The 20,724-nt window shown below is 46.6% G+C and overlaps 1 protein-coding gene across 1 annotated transcript in view; it reads left to right on the top strand.

Moving 5' to 3' along the window:
- Nucleotides 1–19,431, top strand: part of LOC308679316 (glutamate receptor ionotropic, kainate 5) — a gene marked incomplete at both ends in the record, with an annotated part of 30,973 nt that extends 11,542 nt beyond the window's left edge. Inside the window, 13 exons of the mRNA XM_081346925.1 lie at nt 32–193; nt 1,018–1,170; nt 2,151–2,255; nt 3,375–3,482; nt 5,422–5,625; nt 7,526–7,639; nt 8,615–8,724; nt 10,736–10,909; nt 13,284–13,449; nt 14,691–14,916; nt 15,290–15,418; nt 17,486–17,607; nt 19,075–19,431. Coding sequence (XP_081203051.1) covers nt 32–193; nt 1,018–1,170; nt 2,151–2,255; nt 3,375–3,482; nt 5,422–5,625; nt 7,526–7,639; nt 8,615–8,724; nt 10,736–10,909; nt 13,284–13,449; nt 14,691–14,916; nt 15,290–15,418; nt 17,486–17,607; nt 19,075–19,431 — 2,130 coding nt within the window. The remainder of the gene's footprint in view (nt 1–31; nt 194–1,017; nt 1,171–2,150; nt 2,256–3,374; nt 3,483–5,421; nt 5,626–7,525; nt 7,640–8,614; nt 8,725–10,735; nt 10,910–13,283; nt 13,450–14,690; nt 14,917–15,289; nt 15,419–17,485; nt 17,608–19,074) is intronic.
- Between the last annotated feature and the right edge of the window lie 1,293 nt (nt 19,432–20,724).

Raw genomic sequence — 20,724 nt, 5'->3', positions numbered from 1 at the left:
GGGTCCACTAATATGTTGACAATCTTTCCAGGACTTCCCAATCTTGCACTTGGATGGAATTGTGGATGAACACTCCAACATCTTGGGCTTCTCCATGTTCAACACCAGCCACCCTTTCTACCTGGAATTTGTCCGTAGCCTCAACATGTCATGGCGGGAGAACTGTGAACTCAATCCTTACCCAGGGCCGGCGGTAAGTGTGACAATCCAGCAGGGGGAAGGAGAGAGGACAATACGGATGCATGGGTGGGAAGGATTTTATAGCTAAATAAGGACTCCGGGATTTGAAAAGATGGTGCATCTCTTCTTACAAAGGGAGCTACAGAATAGCAACCACAGAGTCATAATAACCTTTTTGGGTTCCTCTACACCAGGGGTCCTCAAACTTGGCCACTTTAAGACTTGTGGACTTCAACTCCCAGAATTCCCCAGCCAGGCTGAAATTCTGAATTGGAAATTGTCTGGCCGTTTTAACATCTGAAGAATGTTGGGTTGGAGACAGGTGAAGTTAGGAATCTATGTTGTTAGGAATCTATGTCTTTTTGATGGACTTCAGCTGTCCTCAAGAGAACATCTGAAGGAAGGATGTTGGGTTGAGAAACAAAAGAGATTGGGTTGAGAAAAGATAGATTATTGAGTTGAGGAACAATGATGTTGGGTTGAGGAATAAAGGATGTTGGTTTGAAGAACACAGCTGAAGTCAACCAGGAAGACATAGATTCTTAACTGCTTCTAATTAAAATTATTTCTGTTCAGCTGAGCTTCAGGATAAACACTCCTCCACTGTTGACTTCTAGAAATTGTTCAAGATTGGGTTGACTTCATCCTGGTGGAGTACATCCACGCTTACTATCTGACTCACTCAACCCACCTCTGCAGCTGCACAGATGTGTTAGTGTGGTAGCCAAAGCAAGAATAGCTTTGGAAGAACAGGGTAGCAAGGAGGTGCCCCGTCTGTGCCCCTCCCCCGCCAAATGCCATAATTAGCAGCAGCCAAATTATTTTGTTCCCCTCCAGCTATCAGCAGCCCTCATGTTTGACGCAGTACATGTGGTTGTGAATGCCGTGCGGGAACTGAACCGTAGCCAGGAGATTGGGGTTAAGCCCCTGGCTTGCACATCTGCGTACATCTGGCAACATGGAACCAGTCTGATGAACTATCTGCGCATGGTGAGACCCTGCTGCTCCTAGAACGACAGTTCCCTCCTCCCTTTTTGAAAAAGCAAAACAAAAACATGGAAATATGTGACATGATTGTGTAAGCGTTGATGTCTGTCTTGTTCGATTTGCCCAAACAAAGGTCAGATGTTCTCAGCTGGAGCAAATACGCCAATTGCTTGCAGGTCCCCTGAGAGAAATGTGGCCACTGACTTTTCTGCTCTTGCAACAATGAATGGCAAAATTTATTCAACGAAGTGGATGAGCACAATTCAGTCACCAGAGATAAAACTTATCAGAATTTAGCATTTTGGGTGAATCTAGCTGCCGATTGTGTTAACTGTTTTGTCCAAACGCGACCAAAATGGAAGGGAGAACCTTTCAGAATCCTCCCTTCCCTTTTCAAAATTTTGCAAGGAAAAAAACAACAACCCTCTAAGGCTATTTTACTACCACATTAAGACTTGTGGACTTCAGCTCCCAGAATTCCTCAGCCATCCATTCCTCAGTGAATTCCCTAGGTCAAATTTCCTAGGTCACTGGCTAGGACATGGCCACTTTAAGACTTGTAGACTTCAACTCCCAGAATTCCTCAGCCAGCCAGACTATCCCATGTCCTAGCTGACTCAGGAATTCTGGGAGTTGAAGTCCATGAGTCATAAAAGAGCCGAGGTTGCCTACCCCTGTCCTAGGTCAGTGGTCCCCGAACATGGGCACTTTAAGACTTGTGGACTGGCTGAGGAATTCTGGGAGTTGAAGTGCCCATGTTAAAAGTGGGAGTTAAAAGTGCCCATGTTTGGCGAACACTGACCTAGGACATGGGATAGTCCCTTTCCTTATTTGGGAGATGAAAAGATCCAGCGTTCTTCCTTCCCAAGCTAATTATCACTTGTGAACCAGTTTGGGCCCTGCCTCACTCTCATTCTCCCGTGTTCTTCTCTCTGTCTTCTTTGATTTGCACCCCATTCCTCTGTCTCTCCATCCCTGGCTAGGTAGAGTATGACGGGCTGACGGGACACGTGGAATTCAACAGCAAGGGTCAAAGAACTAATTATACCCTGAGAATTCTGGAAAAAGGGAGACACGGACACCGGGAGGTAAGATATATTATATTTATATTATATTATATTTATTAAATTTTTATACTGCCCTTCTCCCGAAGGACTCGGGGCGGTGTACAGGGCAATAAATATCAAAATATACATACAAAAGTTAAAAAGAATTAAATAATTATGCCCAATATAAAACAATGATTAAAAACAATGTTAAAACCAAATCCAAACCCCAACCCCATCAGACCAGATGACTAGAGACGGAGTTTAGGACGCTCAGTTTTTGCGAAGGTGATTTACAGGAGGCCCTCGACGTAACAACCATTTGTTTTGCAACTGCTCAAAGTCACAACGGCACTGGAAAAAGCGATTGTAAGGAAGGACCCACCTCAGCTAATCATCCAAGAAAGCAGAACTCTTGAAACAGGCGTTGTCTCAAAAGGAAGCTTTTATTAGGGGTCGGTGACAGTAAGGAAGGCAAGGCGAGATCTGGGGAAAACCGTATAGTTAAGCAAGCAATATTCCTCCCCCCACCAAAGTCGTAATGTCCATTTGAAATCCAGCCAATCCACAGGTGGCACAATGAGCAGATAACTGGCACAGTTGGCGTGCATCTGAAGGTCTTCTCCAGCTTTCGTTTCTCTGTATCCGATAAGGGAGACACATTCCTTTCTCAGGTGGATAGAGGTGGAAGAAGAAAAGCAGAAAGCGAAAGTCACCCCAAGCGAAAGCACATATCCCCCCTCCCCCCCAGTTAAATGGCAGGCCCCAAAGCAAAAAAGGGAGATAATAAGGATTTGGGGATCTGACAGCGATCCCCATTTTTCACACAACCGTTGCAGCATTCCCGGGGTCAGGTGATCAAAATTCGGATGCTTGGCAACTGGCTCAGATTTATGACTCTTGCAGCGTCCCGGGGTCACGTGATTCCCCCCTTTGCGACTTTCTGGCAAGCCAAGTCAATGGGGAAGGCAGATTCACTTAACAACTGTGTTACTCACTTAACAATGGCAGCGATTCACTTTCTGGCCACAGCTATGGCAAGAGAGGTCGTAAAATGGGGTCAGAGTCAATGCTGGGTTTCATTGTGGTCACAAGTCGAACTCTCTCTGTATACAGGATAAATCTAGCAAGAACCTCTCACCCTGGCTTCTATCTCAACAGATTGGGGTGTGGTACTCGAACAAGACGCTTGCAATGAATGCCACAACGCTGGATATCAACGCCTCCGAAAGCCTTGTCAACAAAACCTTGGTGGTCACCACCATCTTGGTAAGTGCCTTCCTTGCCTTACTCTTAGCGATACTTCTCCATCTTTTTTAAAACAGGGTTTCAATAGCTGTGTAGAGCAGAGGCCCCCAAACGTTTGGGCACCAGGGACCGATTCCTTGGAGAGAGGTTTTTCCGTGGACCGGAGGGTGCCTGGTTTTGCGTGCTGCCTTCATCCCACGGATGGGGCTTTGCTTGTTTGTGCGGCCTGGTTGCTGGCATCCTGCAGCCTAGTCCCGGTCCACAGACTAGGGGGTTGGGGACCCCTGGTGTAGATGACTTGGTGAAAGTCAACCAAGGATGCGAAGGATAACTGGGCCCCTGGAGATGTGAACACAAGGGAGTTTTAGCTTGTTTAACTCTTCATGTGGGAAAGTGAGGCTCCCACAGCGAAAATACTGTCTTTTCCCTTTAGTTCTCTCCTTGGTTAGTGTCCATCCGTTGCTTCCTCTCCTGCTTTCAGGTGCTTCTTTATGGCAACCCCTGAGATATTGGAATGCTGCTATCCTGTCACCCCTGGTCCTTCTTTTCATTAAACTAGACAGACCCAATTCCTGCAACCGTTCTTCCTATGTTTTAGCCTCCAGTCCCCTAGTCGTCTTCGTTGCTCTTCTCTGCGCTCTTCCCAGAGTCTCAACGTCTTCTTTACATAGTGGCAGACTTCATTTTACATAGTGAAGACTTCCTCCGAATAGCTTGGAGTAGTTCTTCACTTCCAGAGAAACAGTTGAGAACGGCTGCTTGAAAATGGTCAAACTCTTCCGGCTCATCTTAGGTTAAAAATGGGGTGGTGGTTGTGATGGGCAAACAGTAATTAATGTCTGGCAGGCGCTTCCCTACAATGGACTGATGACAAGCATGCTTCAGTTGAGGAGGGAAAAAAAAAGAATTAGGCAAATTAGTGAAGAGCCGTGATTGCGACTGTGATTTTCATGCACAAAAGAGATGTCGGTCGTTCTGCATAGGGAGTGGGTACAGAGAAACAAAAGGCGCAGATTGTTGGGTTGTTATGATGTGTGTGTGTGTGTGGCCGATTCCTCTAAAACATTCATCAGAATATTGGGGACAGAATAGAGGCAGAGATCAGGGGCTCTTGAACAAATTTCAGAAGTGCTCTGTAAATGGTCAGGATAGATTTATTGGGGGTGGGGGGGAAACATGGCTCCTTCCTCTATTAGGCTGATGAATGGGAAGGGAAAGAGAGAAATAGAGGAAGAGAAAGAGGGGAAGGCTGGGAAAAAAGAATAGCAACCCTTTCCACTCTTTGCTGCAACTCTTATTAGATTACTTTGGCTTCTGATGCCTCGGGACTTTAGAGTTACGTTTTACCTTGCCGTGGCTCAGTGGGTTAGGATGCTGAGCTTGTCGATCAGAAGGCCGGCAGTTTGGTGGGTCGAATCCCGAGTGCCGCGTTAACAGAGTGAGCGCCTGTTACGCGTCCCAGCTTCTGCCAACCTAGCAGTTCGAAAGCACGTAAAAAATGCAAGTACAAAAATAGGGACCGCTACGGTGGGAAGGTAACAGCGTTCCGTGCGCCTTTGGCGTCTAGTCATGCCGGCCACATGACCACGGAGACGTCCTCGGACAAGTGCTGGCTCTTTGGCTTTGAAACGGAGATGAGCACCGGCCCCTAGAGATGGAAAAGACTAGCACGCATGTGCAGGGGAACCTTTACCTTTAACCACACTATGTATTCAACAAACAGTAAGCTTTTCAGAAATGAAATGATCCTGGGCTTTTATTTGGATACTTGAGCTGGAAGTTGAGTTGGGTTTGGGGTTCTCCTGTCAAAAACAGGTAAGATCTTGAGGACAGTTGTCTGTCATCTACTAGCTCAAAGGCCTCCAAGCCTGGCATCTTTAAGACTTGTGGACTTCAACTCCCAGAATTCCCCAGCCAGTGCCCACTACCTCGTATTATATCCTGGCTTTCACTCTTACAGGAGAACCCGTACGTGATGCGCCGGGCAAACTTCCAGGAGCTGTCTGGTGCCGCGCAGTATGAAGGCTTCTGCGTGGACATGCTTCACGAGCTTGCCGACATCCTTAAGTTCCGTTTCCAGATCAAACTGGTGGAAGACGGACTTTATGGGGCTCCTGAACCTAATGGATCTTGGACTGGCATGGTGGGAGAACTCATCAATAGGGTAAGGCTGTTTGGAAAAGCCTACCCACCCACCCCCACCCCGCCTCGTGTTTTTTTTCCCTACAAAAATTTCCACTAACCAGACAGTTCTTAACTGTAAAATTGTATGTGGAAAGCAAGTTGCTTTTAGGAGCCAGAATCTAACCCAAAGCTGAAGGTTGCAGATCAATGCATCCCAGTTTGGTGCATCAGCAGCTAACTGGACCTGGCTGTTCTGCATGGCTATTCAATTCTGGTCTTTTCAGAAAACTGTGGTCTTAATGGTGCTTTCTCCCCCCCCCCATCCCTCACGAAAGTCAGCTTCGTGCAGCAGCAGCAAAATGATAAATAAGGAGACAGATCTGATACCAGCTCCCTGCAACTAGAAAGCTATTTGCTAACAGGCATGGCTAGGATATTTTCTCCGTGATGCTTCTTCTGGTGGAGCTGATGCTGGCTTGTTTTTGCTTTCTCTCTTATCCCAAGAGAAAAGAGAGTAAGAAAAATGACATCTCTGCTTCTGAATGGGTTGAACATTTGTTTGTGGGTGCACTTAGCCTGCAAAGAAAGGCTGTCTATAAAATGACTCACTATTACTCAGTAGTAGGCGAACCAGATCTGGACTCGTTTGGATAACTATAAGAAAGCAGCAAAGGGATATATATTTTTTTCTGCATCTCTCTGTCACTTTTCTAGTGCTTTTTGAGATTTCTGCAGGCGAGATCTGATGGTTCAGATCAATGCAGTTAAAATAATCAAATTACAGATAAGCCTCAACTTACAACTATTCGTTGGGTGACTGTAAAAATCGACTTACGACTGTTTATCACACTTACAATTGTTGCAGCATCCCCACAATCACGTGATCGAAATTCAAGAGGCTTGGCAACTGATTCATATTTATGACAGTCGCAGTGTCCTGAGGTCAATGATCCTCTTTCTCAGCCTTCTGACAGGGAAAGTCAGTGGGGAAGCCAGATTCACTTTACAGCCAGGTTACGAACTTAACAACGGCAGTGTTTCACTTAAGAACTGTGGCAAGAAAGGTCGTAAAAAGGGGCAAAATCTGCTTAACCCAGTGTCTTGCTTAGCGACAGAAATTTTTGGTTCAACTGTGGTCACAATTTGAGGGCTACCTGTATTAATTGATATGGGCAGTTCTTGACTTACGACTGCAATTCCAGTTCTAAGTCATGGTTGTTAAGCAGGTCATCACATGTCTGATTTTAGGACCTTTTTTTTGCAATGGTCATTAAGCAGACATGGCATCGTAAAGTGAATGCCTCAGTTGTTAAGCGCCCATTGTACACTAGGGGGTGTTTTTTTGCCAGACATAAATGCCCATTGACAGCAGAATGGTGGATTCCAGCAAAAACATCGTCAATCACGATTGACCCCGTCCCCTTTGAAGGATACAGGCAGTCCTCGATTTACGACCATAGTTGAACTCAACATTTCTGTTGCTAAGCGAAGCAGTGGTTAAGTGAGTTTTAGTTCCATTTCACGACCTTTCTTGCCGCCGTTGTTAAGTGAATCACTGCAATTGTTAGGTTAGTAACGAGGTTGTTAAGTAAGTCCGGCTTCCCCATTGATTTTGCTAGTCAGGGAGGTCACAAAAGGGGAAATCACGTGACCCCCTCGGGACACTGCAGCCGTCATAACTATGAGTCAGTTGCCAAGCCTCTGAATTTGGATCACGTGACCCTGGGGAGGATGTGATGGTTGTTAGTCTGAAAAACTTAAGCTGTAAGTCAGTTTTTTTCAGGGCTGTTGGAACTTTGGACGGTCACTAGATGAACCGTCGTAAGTCGAGGACTGCCTTTAGTCTTTGCTTGGGTTCCAGCCAGCCAATGAAAACGCTGCAGCAGGCGACAGTCTCTTGTGTGTGAGACAATTAACGTTTCCTGTGCTTTGCCCTTCAGAAAGCCGATCTGGCAGTGGCGGCCTTCACCATCACAGCAGAACGAGAGAAGGTCATTGACTTCTCCAAGCCTTTCATGACCCTGGGGATAAGCATCTTGTACCGTGTACACCTGGTAGGTACAACTCTGCCTTCAAGTGGAGGGAAGAAGAGTGGGGGATTATCTGGGGAGATTACCTACTCTGTGCTTTACGTCGGTTCCGTTGAGTCAAAACGTGGTGACAAAATTGCACCTTATTAAACATAAGGCTAGGGACGCAGTGGCTCAGTGGGTTAGGACGCTGAGCTTGTCGATCAGAAGGTCGGCAGTTTGGCGGGTCGAATCCCGAGTGCCGCGTAGCAGAGTGAGCGTCTGTTACTCGTCCCAGCTTCTGCCCACCTAGCAGTTCGAAAGCACGTCAAAATGCAAGTAGAAAAATAGGGACCACTACGGTGGGAAGGTAACAGCGTTCCGTGCGCCTTTGGCGTCTAGTCATGCCGGCCACATGACCACGGAGACGTCCTCGGACAAGCGCTGGCTCTTTGGCTTTGAAACGGAGATGAGCACCGGCCCCTAGAGTCGGAAACGACTAGCACTCATGTGCGCGGGAACCTTTACCTAAACATAAGGCTATATTTAAGGCAGGAAGTCCCTCCGCTCGGAAACTTCCGATTGTATGGACCTCAGCTCCTAGAATTCCCCAGTCAGCCTGGAATTCGGAAACTTTAAGTCCACCCGTAGAGAGCCAGTTTGGTGCAGTGACTAAGGACGCTGGACTAGAAACCAAAGCAGCGGGAGTTCTAGTCCTGCCTTGGACACCAATTTAACTGGGTGACTTTGGACCAGCGGAAGAAGGCCATTGCAAATCATTTCCCCCCAAAAAATCTCAAAACGGCGCCAGGACTTGTCTATTTAGTTGACAGGAGTCAAGAAAGATTGGAGGTATATATACACAGACACAGAGAGCAAGAGATATCCACACATCTAGAAGTTGATAAGTTTGGGAAAAACTAATTTAATGCAATTCACTCTTTGGAACTAGACTTGTTATTAGAAAATTCAGAAATACTTCCGTGAACTTCTAATCTTTCTTTCTTTCTTTTTTAATAGGGACGCAAACCGGGGTATTTCTCCTTCCTTGACCCCTTCTCCCCAGCTGTTTGGCTTTTCATGCTTCTTGCCTATCTGGCAGTCAGCTGTGTCCTCTTTCTAGCTGCTCGGTAAGTATTCCCTATGAGAGATTCATTCCTAGACTGTCTTCCATGCTGCCTTATGTGTCATCTCAAGCAAGTGTGGCTTCCTTAGATCAGTGTTTCCCAACCTAGGAATTCCCCAAGGTGGCTATGTTGGCTGAGGAATTCTGGGAGTTGAAGTCGACACATCTTCACGTTTCCAAGCTTGAGACACATGGCCTTAGAATTCAGGAGTAGGCAACCTTCGCTCTTTTATGACTCGTGGACTTCAACTCCCAGAATTCCTGAGCCAGCCGTGCTGAAGGGAAAGGGAGAGGTTTCCAAGCTGAGCCATGCCGGCTCAGGAATTCTGGGAGTTGAAGTCCACGAGTCATGAAAGAGCGAAGGTTGCCTACCCCTGCCTTAGATACTTCTTCTTGGAATGCTGTTTTGTTCTGTGATCCGTTGTCAGTAGGTGGGAGTAGAGTTTAATAAAATTCTAACCAAGTCATTGCATTCTACCTGGAGGTAATTCTGAAGCAAGGAAAATTAAGCTCACATCCAGGGATCTAAAATTTTATACAAGCTCCTTTTGTCCCTTGTCTTTATTAGAGGGATTGTTATTATTGCCCCACAGAAGAAAAAGGGGTGTTGCAAAGGTCTCAGAAGGGACCCTACCTAGTCTCTGGAACTGTATAGGTGAGCGGGGGGCGGGGGGAAGTTACTTACAGACCTGCACGATTCTGTTATGATAACCCGACAATAAAATAGAAGTAGTTCATCTGGGTGTGCTTTCTGTCTGGGCTACCTTGCAAGACTAATATCGGTCTTATAAGTTTGCAAGCACGTTTCTCCCCTGTTGACTTTACAGCCCAAGGGAAGTAGGATCTGTTCTGAGAGGTTGGCCACATCCCCAGTCTTCTGTGTGCTCACCTGACCGTTCCCCTGTCTGTGGCTCTTTCCATGCTCCTTCCCGCATCCCATTACACCTAGTGTTTTACCATTTCATTTTTAAAAAATGTACAATTTAGAACTCTTTAATGTTTTCTAGACCGCTGTCATTTACTCAGAAAAGCTCTCCTTTTCAAAAGGCTAGTGTAGAGCAGTGGAGTGGAGTGTTATATATTCAGGATGGACAGTATTTAATATTTTATTGTTATATGATGTATATATAGGGGTGTGGGTCTATACATATGTTGTGTATAGTATGTTTTAGGTGTGTGTCATGTATGTGTTTCACTTTGAGAGCGGGCAACTAAATTTCATTTTTGATGTGTGCCATTGTGCCCACAGTAAAAAATGACAATAAAGATTATCTTATCTTATCTTATCTTATCTTATCTTATCTTATCTTATCTTATCTTATCTTATCTTATCTTATCTTATCATCTTATCATCTTATCATCTTATCATCTTATCTTATCATCTTATCGAAGGAGAGGTAGATCCTGGAGGTGGAGTTAAAAGAGGGATCAGTCTAGAATCTCTACATAGCCATCAAAGTCCAACCCCACTGGAATTCCGTGCATCCTTTTCTAGCTCCTAGCTGGGGTTAACTGTTAGTTGAGAATATTCCTGTGCACAGGCATTAGCAACAGAGGTGTGGTCCTTGACTTACAGCCACAATTCAATGCCAAATTTCCATCGCTAAGCAAGACCGTTTCTTGCCCCGGACATTAAGGGAATCGCTGCAGTTGTTAAGTGAGTGACAAGCTTGTTAAGCAAATCTGGCTTCCCCATTGACTTTGTTTATCAGAAGGTCGTAAAAGAATCCCGGGACACTGCAGCCATCCTAAATGCATTCCAGTTGCCAAAGGGTCATAAGTCACGTTTTTCAGTGCCGTTGTAACTTCGAACGGTCACTGAACGAACGGTTGTAAGACGAGGACTGCCCTGTCAATCAGTGTCAGTCGTCCTTCTCGGGAGGACCTGATCTTTCAGGCCTGACCCCTGAAAGTAACAAGGCTAGAAGAGCCATTTTGCAGAAGGAGGGAGGGTGGTGTACAAATTTAACAAATAAATAAGGAAAAAAAGTCTGCCATGTTTCTTCCTCCCGCAGGCTGAGCCCTTACGAATGGTACAACCCTCATCCTTGTCTCCGGGAGCGTCACAACATCCTGGAAAACCAGTACACACTGGGCAACAGCCTCTGGTTCCCAGTCGGGGGCTTCATGCAACAAGGATCCGAAATCATGCCGCGAGCTCTTTCCACCCGTTGCGTCAGCGGGGTCTGGTAAGCAGCTGTGCGACTTAACATCCGAGCCGGCTGAAAGAGAGAAATTGTGCAGAGGAAAGACACGCTCGCACAACACAATCTGCCCAAAAAGACAGGATGGGGTACAGGTCGTCCTTGACTCACGACCACAATTGAGCCCGACTTTTCTGTTGCTAAGTGAGACGTTTGTTTGGCTCTGTTTCACAACTTTTTTTTTTGCCACGGTGGCTAAGCGAATCGCTGCAGTTGTTAAGTTGGTCGCGCGGTTGTTAAACGGAGCTGGCTTCCCCCTCCCCCCCGGACTTTGCTTGTCAGACGGTCGCCAAAGGGGATCACATGACCCCAGGGTCGCTGCGAGCGTCATAAATAAGAATCAGTTGCCAAGCGTCCAAAATTTTGATCACATGACCATAGGGGGCACTGCAACGGTCGTAAGTGTGAAACAACGGTTCTAAGTCACATTTTTCACAGTGCCGTTGTAATTTTGAACGGTCACTAAACAAACCGGTGTAAGTGGAGGACTAGCTGTATCAAATTGGCCACAGGTTTGGGAAAATCACCATTGTTTTATCTCCCACCTTCCTTGAACGATTTAATGTGTAGGGCAGGAATGGGGAACCTTGGCTCTTTTATGACTTGTGGACTTCAACTCCCAGAATTCCTGAGCCAGCCTTTTGGGGAGTTGAAGTCCACAAGTCATAAAAGAGCCATGGTTCCCCACCCCTGGCCTAGGCCTAGGCTGCTCTGTGACTTGTGGACTTCAACTCCCAGAATTCCTGAGCCAGCCATGCTGAGGGGAAAGGGAGAGGTTTCCAAAGTTGAGCCATGCTGGCTCAGGAATTCTGGGAGTTGAAGTCCACAAGTCATAAAAGAGCCAAGGTTCCCCACCCCTGGCCTAGGGGATGGGGGTGGCTGTTTTTTCCTCTTAAACACATGATGCCAGCACCTACAGATTTCAGCGTTTTTAAAGGAATACTAATGAGGTTTGCAACCCTTAATTGGTAGCTTAATTGGCACTAAAGCTTTAGGTGATTAATCAGTGGGGAGCATTTTTAATTGCTGAGAACAACACTTCATCTGTGGGATTGTACATTAAGGGCATATTGGTTTTGACATGTTGATGCAATAGGCGCTAATTTTTTTTTTCAAATGATGAATTCTGTTTATTGGCGTGCCAGCTTGCCACGTCTTTCTTTCAAAAATCTTAGTGACTTATTTATTGACTTATAATTCAGTTTTAACGGCGTCCGACTTTGAGTTGCCAGTTAAGAGCAGGTTACAGGTAGTCCTTGGCTTACGACCGCGATGGAATCCAAACTTTCCGTTGCTGAGCGAGACATTCATTAAGTGAGTTTTGCCCCGTTTTACGACCTTTCTTGCCACCGTTGTTAAGTGAGTTGTTGCAGTTAAGTTAGGGACACAATTGTTAAATGAAACTGCCTTCCCCCATTGGACTTTGATTGTCAGAAGTTTGCAAAAGGGGATCACATGACCCCGGGACACTGCGACCGTCATAAATGAGAGTCAGTCGCCAAGCATCTGAATTTTGTCGTTAGTGTGAAAAATGGTCATGAGTGACTTTTTTCAGTGCCGTTGTAACTTCAGACGGTCAATAAATGAACTGTTGTAAGTCAAGGATTATCTGTACTGATGAAGAAATCTTGAAAGAAGTGTCGGCTTCACTGTGAATTTATTACTGTTTTATATCTCTAGCTCTTTTTAATGCAGGTGGTCCTCACTTAATGACCACAGCTGACCCCAGAATTTCCACTGTGAGTCATTGTGGTCATTAATCAGGTCACACGTGACCTGGCTTGATTTAATTACTGTTTTGACAAGGGTCATAAAGCTAGTCGCTGGTTGTTAAGCAAACCATGTAGCCATTAAGCGGATCACTTGGTCACATGCTGGCTGGGGAATTCTGGGAGTTGAAGTCCACATATCTTAAAGTTGCTAAGGCTGAGAAAGGCAGCTGTATAGAAGTGCCTTTTTCACTGTCCCAGGAAGCCTTAGGACAGGGGTCCCCAACCCCTGGGCCGTGGCCCATTCAAAACCGGTCCGGACGAGTGATAGACAAGCACGCTAGTGTGCACAGTTCCGCTTGTGCGAGCAGCAGGCATGCACACCCACCATTGGCGCAAATGGAGCTGTGCATGTGAGCACTTTCGCCCGCTACTTGTGCAGAACTGTCCCCTCTCCTCCCCCTTTACCGCCGCCACCAGTCTCCAAAGCCGGAAAGCTTTCCGGACCACTGTCTTAAGAGACACATCTAAAGAGTTGTCTTGCCAAGACTTGCTCCCGTTAAGTAAACGTTGAATGTGAAATGCGGAGATTTTTCCTTGTCTCTCTAAAAACAAAAATCAAACTGGGCTTCCTTGTTGCTGTTGCGAAGGTGGGCCTTCACCCTGATCATCATCTCTTCCTACACGGCCAACCTTGCTGCCTTTCTCACCGTGCAGCGCATGGAGGTGCCTATAGAATCGGCGGATGACTTGGCTGACCAAACCAACATCGAGTACGGCACCATCCATGCCGGTTCCACCATGACCTTTTTTCAGGTGAGCGTCGTTTTCTCTTTTCCTTGCAGAGCTGGGCTGCTGAGGGAGGGCCCTCTTCTCCAAACCCCCTGCGATTTTAGGCGAGGGAGGCTACCGGGTGGTTGAGCATGGTGGAGTTTTTGTCGTTTCCCCAGACGAAGAAATTCTCCATTGCCTGCACATGTTAGTTCTGAAGGCCACCATTGTACACCCCTGTGGTGTTTTGATGAGGGCATTGTTTTCTGTTTGATTGTTTGTCTGATATTGATTCCTTCTTATCTGGGTGTAGGCTGCTCGAGAGAGAGGGTGTTCTATTCTTTTTTTGTTGTTTCTTTCTTTGCCTTTTTGATGGTCTCTTTCGAATGGTGTGCAAATGTGGTGTATCTCTATGTGTCTGTTAATGGCTGATTTGTCTGAATGACAAATTTCCAGGAATTCCCTAGTGGTTTTGTGATTTTGCTTGGTCTAGGAATCTCACACTTTCCCAGTTGAAATAATGATTGAGTCTGTCTATTGATCAGTCTACTAGGATCTCTCCTCTCCTCTCCTCTCCTCTTCCCTCCCCTCCTCTCCTCTCTCCTCCCCACCCCACCCCTTGATCTCCTTCCTTCCTTCCTTCCTTCCTTCCTTCCTTCCTTCCTTCCTTCCTTCCTTCCTTCCTTCCTTCCTTCCTTCCTTCCGCAACCTGTATCCATAGTAACAGCAGCTGTCTCTACTCCGAGAGACATTAACGAAGGGAAATCAATCATCAGACAAGGTGACAGGCCTTGATGACAGAAAAGGAAAACCTACATCTGCTTTGCACAGATCTCTGAAAATTGTTTTTTTTTATATCCTATCTAAAAAAGCCCAGCTTGCTGCAGTCTGCAAGGCCACAGTTATTTTTAACAAGGAGACTGGCTTGGCCTTGCCGTGTTTGAAAAGCTTGGCTTGTATAATTTGGTTTAAAAAAAAGAGCTTCTTAAAAGCTGCCTTACTTCCCTGGCTCTGCTACAACAAAAGGCTTCATAATTTTAATGATACGCCAAAGCAAAAAGACCAATTTGCCCATCCTTTTGAGAGATGCCTATTTGCTGGGGAGATAAAGTAGAGACAGGAGAAGAAATATATGCCTCTCTTATAAATTCCTTGGGAAAAGTTTGCAATAGCAGTTAAGTCAACAAACGACAAAGGCACAAATCTTTCTACTACACTGTGCCTGGAAACGGTCCATCTGTCACATTAAAGCTCCTTATGCTTTGCTCCTCTCTCGTCCCAACCAGAATTCTCGATATCAAACTTACCAGCGCATGTGGAATTACATGCATTCGAAGCAACCGAGTGTCTTCGTAAAGAGCACGGAAGAGGGGATTGCTCGGGTGCTGAATTCGAAATATGCCTTTCTTTTGGAGAGCACGATGAACGAATATCACCGGAGGCTCAACTGTAACCTTACCCAGATTGGGGGGCTACTAGATACCAAGGGCTATGGCATCGGGATGCCCCTGGGTGAGCAACAGTAACTGGCTTGGCTTGGAGGAGGAGGAGGAGGAGGAGGAGGAGGAAGAAGAGGAGGGGAAGGGGGAGGAAGACAAGGAGGAGGAGGAAGTGAAGAAGAGGAGGAAGAGGAGGAGAAAGTGAAGAAGATGAAGAAGACGAGGAGAAAGGGAAGAGGAGGATGAAGAGAAAGAGGGAAGTGGACGAGGAGAAGGAAGGAAGAGTAGGAAGAGGGGGAAGAGAAGGAGAGAGGGGAGGAGGAAGAGGAGGAGGAAGAGGGGAGGGGGAGGAGCAGAAGGAAGAGGAGGAGAAAGAGAAGGAGGACGAGGAGAAGATAGAAAAAAGTGCATTGGTGTCTGAAGGTTGCCTCCTTATCCTCCCGTAGGTTCTCCATTCCGGGATGAGATCACCTTGGCCATTTTGCAGCTTCAGGAAAACAACCGATTGGAAATCCTGAAACGCAAATGGTGGGAAGGAAGCAGATGCCCCAAAGAGGAAGACCATCGGGCCAAAGGTCAACCAGTAGAAAATCGGAAGGGTTGGATGTTAGGAACTGGGGGAGGGGGGGTCTCTTAAGTACCAAAACGACCCATCGATAGATGATTCATCTTTTCAAAGGGATGGCCTTCATCTCAGAACCTCAGTGGGTGGCCACGTTTAGTCAACCTGACCTAGGCTTGTAAGCTAAGCGGAACCCCTCCGAGGGTTACGAGCAGTCCCTAAATTAAGAACAAGCCCTGTTCCTAAACGTGTCTTTAACTTGAATTTGTCTGTAGCGTATGAATTGGGCCCCTTATTCCCTAAAAAATGGCGGACCGTGTTCTTCCTTGAGCTGACAAATTGCTGAAGCCCTGCAAGAGTCTGGTGAACCTTTTTTTAAAAAATATACAGCCAGTTTTCAGCGGTTCGTGAAAACACTTGTCCATAATTTGGCCCTTCTTGATCCAAGGACTGCTTGGACTTACATGGTAGGTTTCTAGGGCAGGGGTCTCCAACCCCTGGGCTATGGACCAGCACCGGTCCGCAGCATGCCAGGAACCGGTCCCACGCAAACAAGCTAAGCCCCATCCGGGGGACGCAGGGAACATGCAAAATCACGGTCCCTCCAGTCCCAGGAAAAACCTCTCTATGGAACTGGTGCCTGAAAAGTTAGTGGCCATTTTAGATTTAGGTTTTGGGGGAAGTGCCCTCTTGTGGCCATACAGTAGATTGCAGGCGGGGGAAAAACGTGAACTGCCAAGAGATCTCTTATATCAAAAACCTAAGGTGAAGTTTAATACGGTAGTTGCTCCTTCTCTGCAGAGAACCCTGGTAAATGTAGTTCTGTGACGGAAAGGGCTTGGTTTCCTAGAATGTAAACAACAGCATCTTTTGGAGGAAGATCTATTCATCAAACTGATCCAAAACTGTGGGGCCTTTGGTGCTCTCTGAGCTTGGTTGTTTTCTTGCAGACGTTTCGTTACCCAACTAGGTAACATCATCAATGCTAGGTCTTGCCCTGTCACTCCAATACCTGGGAGTGGTTTTGACGGTTCCTTGAGTAGACTTGTTATTTATTTATTTATTTTATTTATTTTATTTTAATCCCATTTATATCCCGCCCTTCTCCAAAGACTCAGGACGGCTTACAATCTAAGAAGCACAAATCAATGTGCTTAGCAATAGCCTTCATTCTATGTATATGCCTGCTTATTAGGGCTTTCACACACACCCCAAGTGGCATTATTACAAAGTCAGCTTATTGCCCCCAACAATCTGGGTCCTCATTTTACCTACCTCAGAAGGATGGAAGGCTGAGTCAACCTTGAGCCTGGTGGGATGCGAACCTGCACTAATTGCAGGCAGCTGGTGTTACTTAAGGAGGCATTAGCCCACTGCTCCACCAAGTCTCCTTACTTACTGTTATTTACTGTTCGATTGTTTGTCTGGGTTGGTATTTCCCCAAGGGACTGCTCAAGGAACTGTCAAGAACACTTGCCAAGCACCCAAATTTTAATCACATGACCGTGAGGAAGCTGCCATAGTTGTGAGTGTTAGGACTTACTAGACATAGCCAAATTGACTGCTTTGATCAAAGAAAAAAAAACACAATTCCTTTTGTTTCTACTTGGAAACCCCTTCTGGACTTTGTGCTTGAGGTGGGAAAAAAAACCCGACATGTTGATTTTGGGTTTTACCCAAATTAGTAGGTTTGTTGTTATAGAAATGGCTAGTTTATATTATTATGTAAAAGTAAAAAGTTGAGGTTTGATGTTATTATTCTACTGCACCAAAGGACATCGTTGTTGTTTTTTCTTTTTTCCCTTTGACCCACGCTTTTTCCTCCCTTATTTCCTCCTATTTTCTTTTGCATATTTTTGTATTTTGTATTATAAACAAGTCAACAAAAACTAAAAAAAAAAGAAGAAATGAGGACTGCTCGTAAGTCCCTTTGCTCGGTGCCATTGCAACTTTGAATGGTCACTCAACAAATGGCTGTAAGTCGAGGGCTACTTCTCCTCTGTACCGGGGGGGACATAAGCATCCATTGCCACGTGTCTCCTAACAGCTCGTATCCTTCACACTTCATTCTTTACTCCAGGGCTGGGCATGGAGAACATTGGAGGAATATTTGTGGTGCTGATCTGTGGACTCATCATTGCCGTCTTTGTGGCTGTCATGGAATTTGTGTGGGCCACACGGCGCTCAGCGGAGCACGAAGAGGTGAGTGAGGCTGGGGGACGGGCACAGGGAGAGGGGAGAGAAGGGAGGAAAGCCGAGGCTAGGAAAATGAAGGAAGCCTTGCACGTTTCTTTACAATCAGCCTTAAGCAGAGAAGGAGCTAAGCCACAGGTTCTTGCCAAGCCACAAGCAGAAGCGTCAAAGGAGATGATGTGTATCCACGACAAAGAAGGAAACAGCTGGAAACGAGAGGCTGGATTTAGTAACCCAAAAGTGCTTTTTTCAGAAGGCAACTCGACTTGAGGACGTTTTGCTTCTCCTCAAAGGAAGCTTCTTCAGTCCTGACTGAGTGGTGGAGACTGGAAGGATTTATATTCCTCGTGGTCATCTGGTCGTTAGGACTCTTCCTGAGAGTCGTTCAGTCAGAACTTGAAGAAGCTTCTTGGATGAGAAGCGAAACGTCCTCAAAGAAAAAAAAAAGAAAGTCCAGTTGCCTATTGAAAAAGCAGCTTTGGGACAGACAGACAGCCCTGCATAATATAGACCTGTGATTTTGTTGAACCCGTTTTGGGGGGGATTGTTCCAACAATTTGTGACAATGGGATCACAATCTCTGCCATGGGTGCAACATTACTGATACTTCCAGAATGGCACTAGTTTGAGTACAGGCAATCTTAAGAACAATAATAGGGACTGGAATTTTTATTGTTAGTGATGGAAGTTCTGGCACTTCCAGTTGCCATCATTAAGCAAATCCTGAACGATTGTTAAGTGAGGATGTCACATAGTCTCCGTTTGTGACCTGCCAGCTTCCCTATTGACTTTGCTTGTAGGAAGCTGACCAAGAAGGTCATAAATGATGATTATGTGACCATGGGGATGCTGCAAACGATATAGGTATGAGGACCCAGTTGTACGTAAGTATCACTTGTTCAGCACTGTTGTTAAGTTTGAACAGTCACTGAATGAGTGGGTGTTAAGTGAGGAGCACCTGTATTTTGTTGCACAGCTGATGCTCAGTTTACAATGGCAATTGGGACCCGAATTGCCCTCATTATGTGACACTACATAACTATACGGCTCAGCGACAAATTGCTTTTATTAAACAAGAACTTTACAGGTCATTAAGCAACTGTCTCCAGGGCTTCCGATTTCCTGACGGCTTCCCCATTGACTTTGCTTATGGGAAGCTGGTAAGGAAATTGTGATCACGTGACCGTGGTTTGCTGCAGCATAATCATGAACTGGGCACAGAGGGCCCACATCACAATCACTGTGGGGATGCTGCAACAGCCAATACTCCACGGAATGATTGTAACTACTACTCTCTCAGCACTCTTGTGAAGTTTGAATGGTAGCCCAGAATTCCCAGCCCGTGCACATTCCATCTGACTGAATGGTATATAGGATCTCCTGCTGGAACAGGGGTTTGGACTATATGACCTCCAAGGTCCCTTCCGAGTCTGCTATCCTCTGTTATCTTGACTGTTTTCCTTTTCCCTCCTGCAGATCTCGGTTTGTCAAGAGATGCTGAGGGAGCTACGTCACGCGGTTTCTTGCCGCAAGCCGACTCGCTCCCGACGGCGACGGCGCCACTACCCCATCCGCGGGGGTCTTTCACTGCGATCCGTCCGGGAGATGCGCCTCAGCAACGGCAAACTCTATTCGGGGACTTTAGTGACAGAACCAGGCCCTCAACGCCTGCTGGAAGAGCCCCCCAGGCCTTGTACCCACGTCCGCATTTGCCACGAGTGCCGGCGCATCCAGACTCTTCGGGGAGCTCCCCCGCCACCCCGGGGGCCCCCGCCGCCTGAAGAAGGCACTCCACGGAGGGGAGTCCCCCGCGAACTCAACGAGCAGGAGTGACTGCTGCCCTGCCCTTGCTTTTTGGCCCCCTCCTGGTTGACCTTGCCTTCGCTCATCAGCGGAGGTGCCTCCAGTTAGAGATGTACGCTATGCGTATGCCCTGAACGAGGGACCCAAAACTGGGAGGACCCACCCAGCCCCACACAGGGACCTTTGCCCTTGGGGGCTGCGGAAGTTTGCAGCTCTCCTTTCAAGTGTCCCGGAGAAAGAAACCCACCTACTCGTTCCAAAATACAGGGGAGAGAGGGCTCCCTTTTTTTGTGCCAACCTCCTTATATGAGAACAAGGTACTCATCCTGCCTGGTCTTTTCCTCCTTCTGCCCCTCGCTCTCCATCACCCAAATTTCACCCTCTGGGTGGATGGATCCACGGTGCCTGTCGGGCACTACAAGAAAAAAGAGCAGAGTCGTGCTTTGGGGAGAAGAGATCGCGAAACTGTCTACTTTTCAAGAAGAGCTCTCTCCTCCAGGTTGTCCTCCATGTTTTCTGGACCTCTGGCCTCCCTCCAGAAGCTCCTGAGACAGCTTTGTGCTGGACCCCCGTTCCATCAAGCTCTGGAGGATGTGCTCAGCAGCGTTGGGAGGTCAAAGAAACCTGTGGGTCAGGAACGTTGGGCGGGTAATGCTCTCCGGCTATGGTGGTGGTGGTGGGGGGTAGGGTTCCCACTCCTGAAATGCCCCACCCACCCACCCCACCAGAAAGCACACGTAGCTCTGAGTCACTCCCAACCTCCCTTACGATGAGTAGGGTTTGGGGTTGTGTGTAGAAAATAAACGTCAAGACACCGAGGTTGCGCTCAGAATTTACTGAAATTGCCTTTGGAGAAGTCAGCGAACCCAGTGCGTTCCACACGGGAGATCCCAGAACCAAGAGGTTGAAGGAGCAGTGGAAATTAAAGAGCAGAGGTGACCGACAAATCAACTTTGGAAGGGGGAAAATTAACCACACGAGGATCTCCCCTCCCACAAAGGGAAGATAAGGGGCATGAGAGCGGGTCTGTGGAGCTGCGTGCTCACAATATCTTGTCTGTCTATTTTTTTTTTAATTTTGGTTTCATTCTTTTACATTTTTTTTCCCTTTGGATAAATTTCTATAGAAGCCAAAACAAAACAAATCAAAAAAACAACTCCTGGGACTTTCAGTGACCATCACTCACTTAAAAGGAACCAAATATTCTTGGTTCTTTTAAGTGAGTGATGGGCGAAGAGTTGTTTTTTTTTTTTTTGGTGTTGGTGAGTTTCCTATGCTTATGGTGCACTCACAGGTGTATATGCACACACACACACAGCGCAC

The sequence above is a fragment of the Vipera berus genome (assembly GCF_964194415.1).
Source record: "Vipera berus genome assembly, contig: HAP1_SCAFFOLD_164, whole genome shotgun sequence".
NCBI classification, from domain to species: Eukaryota; Metazoa; Chordata; class Lepidosauria; order Squamata; family Viperidae; genus Vipera; species Vipera berus.
The sequence above is the reverse complement of the archived record's forward strand: the minus strand, read 5'-3'. Positions and strand labels throughout refer to the sequence as shown.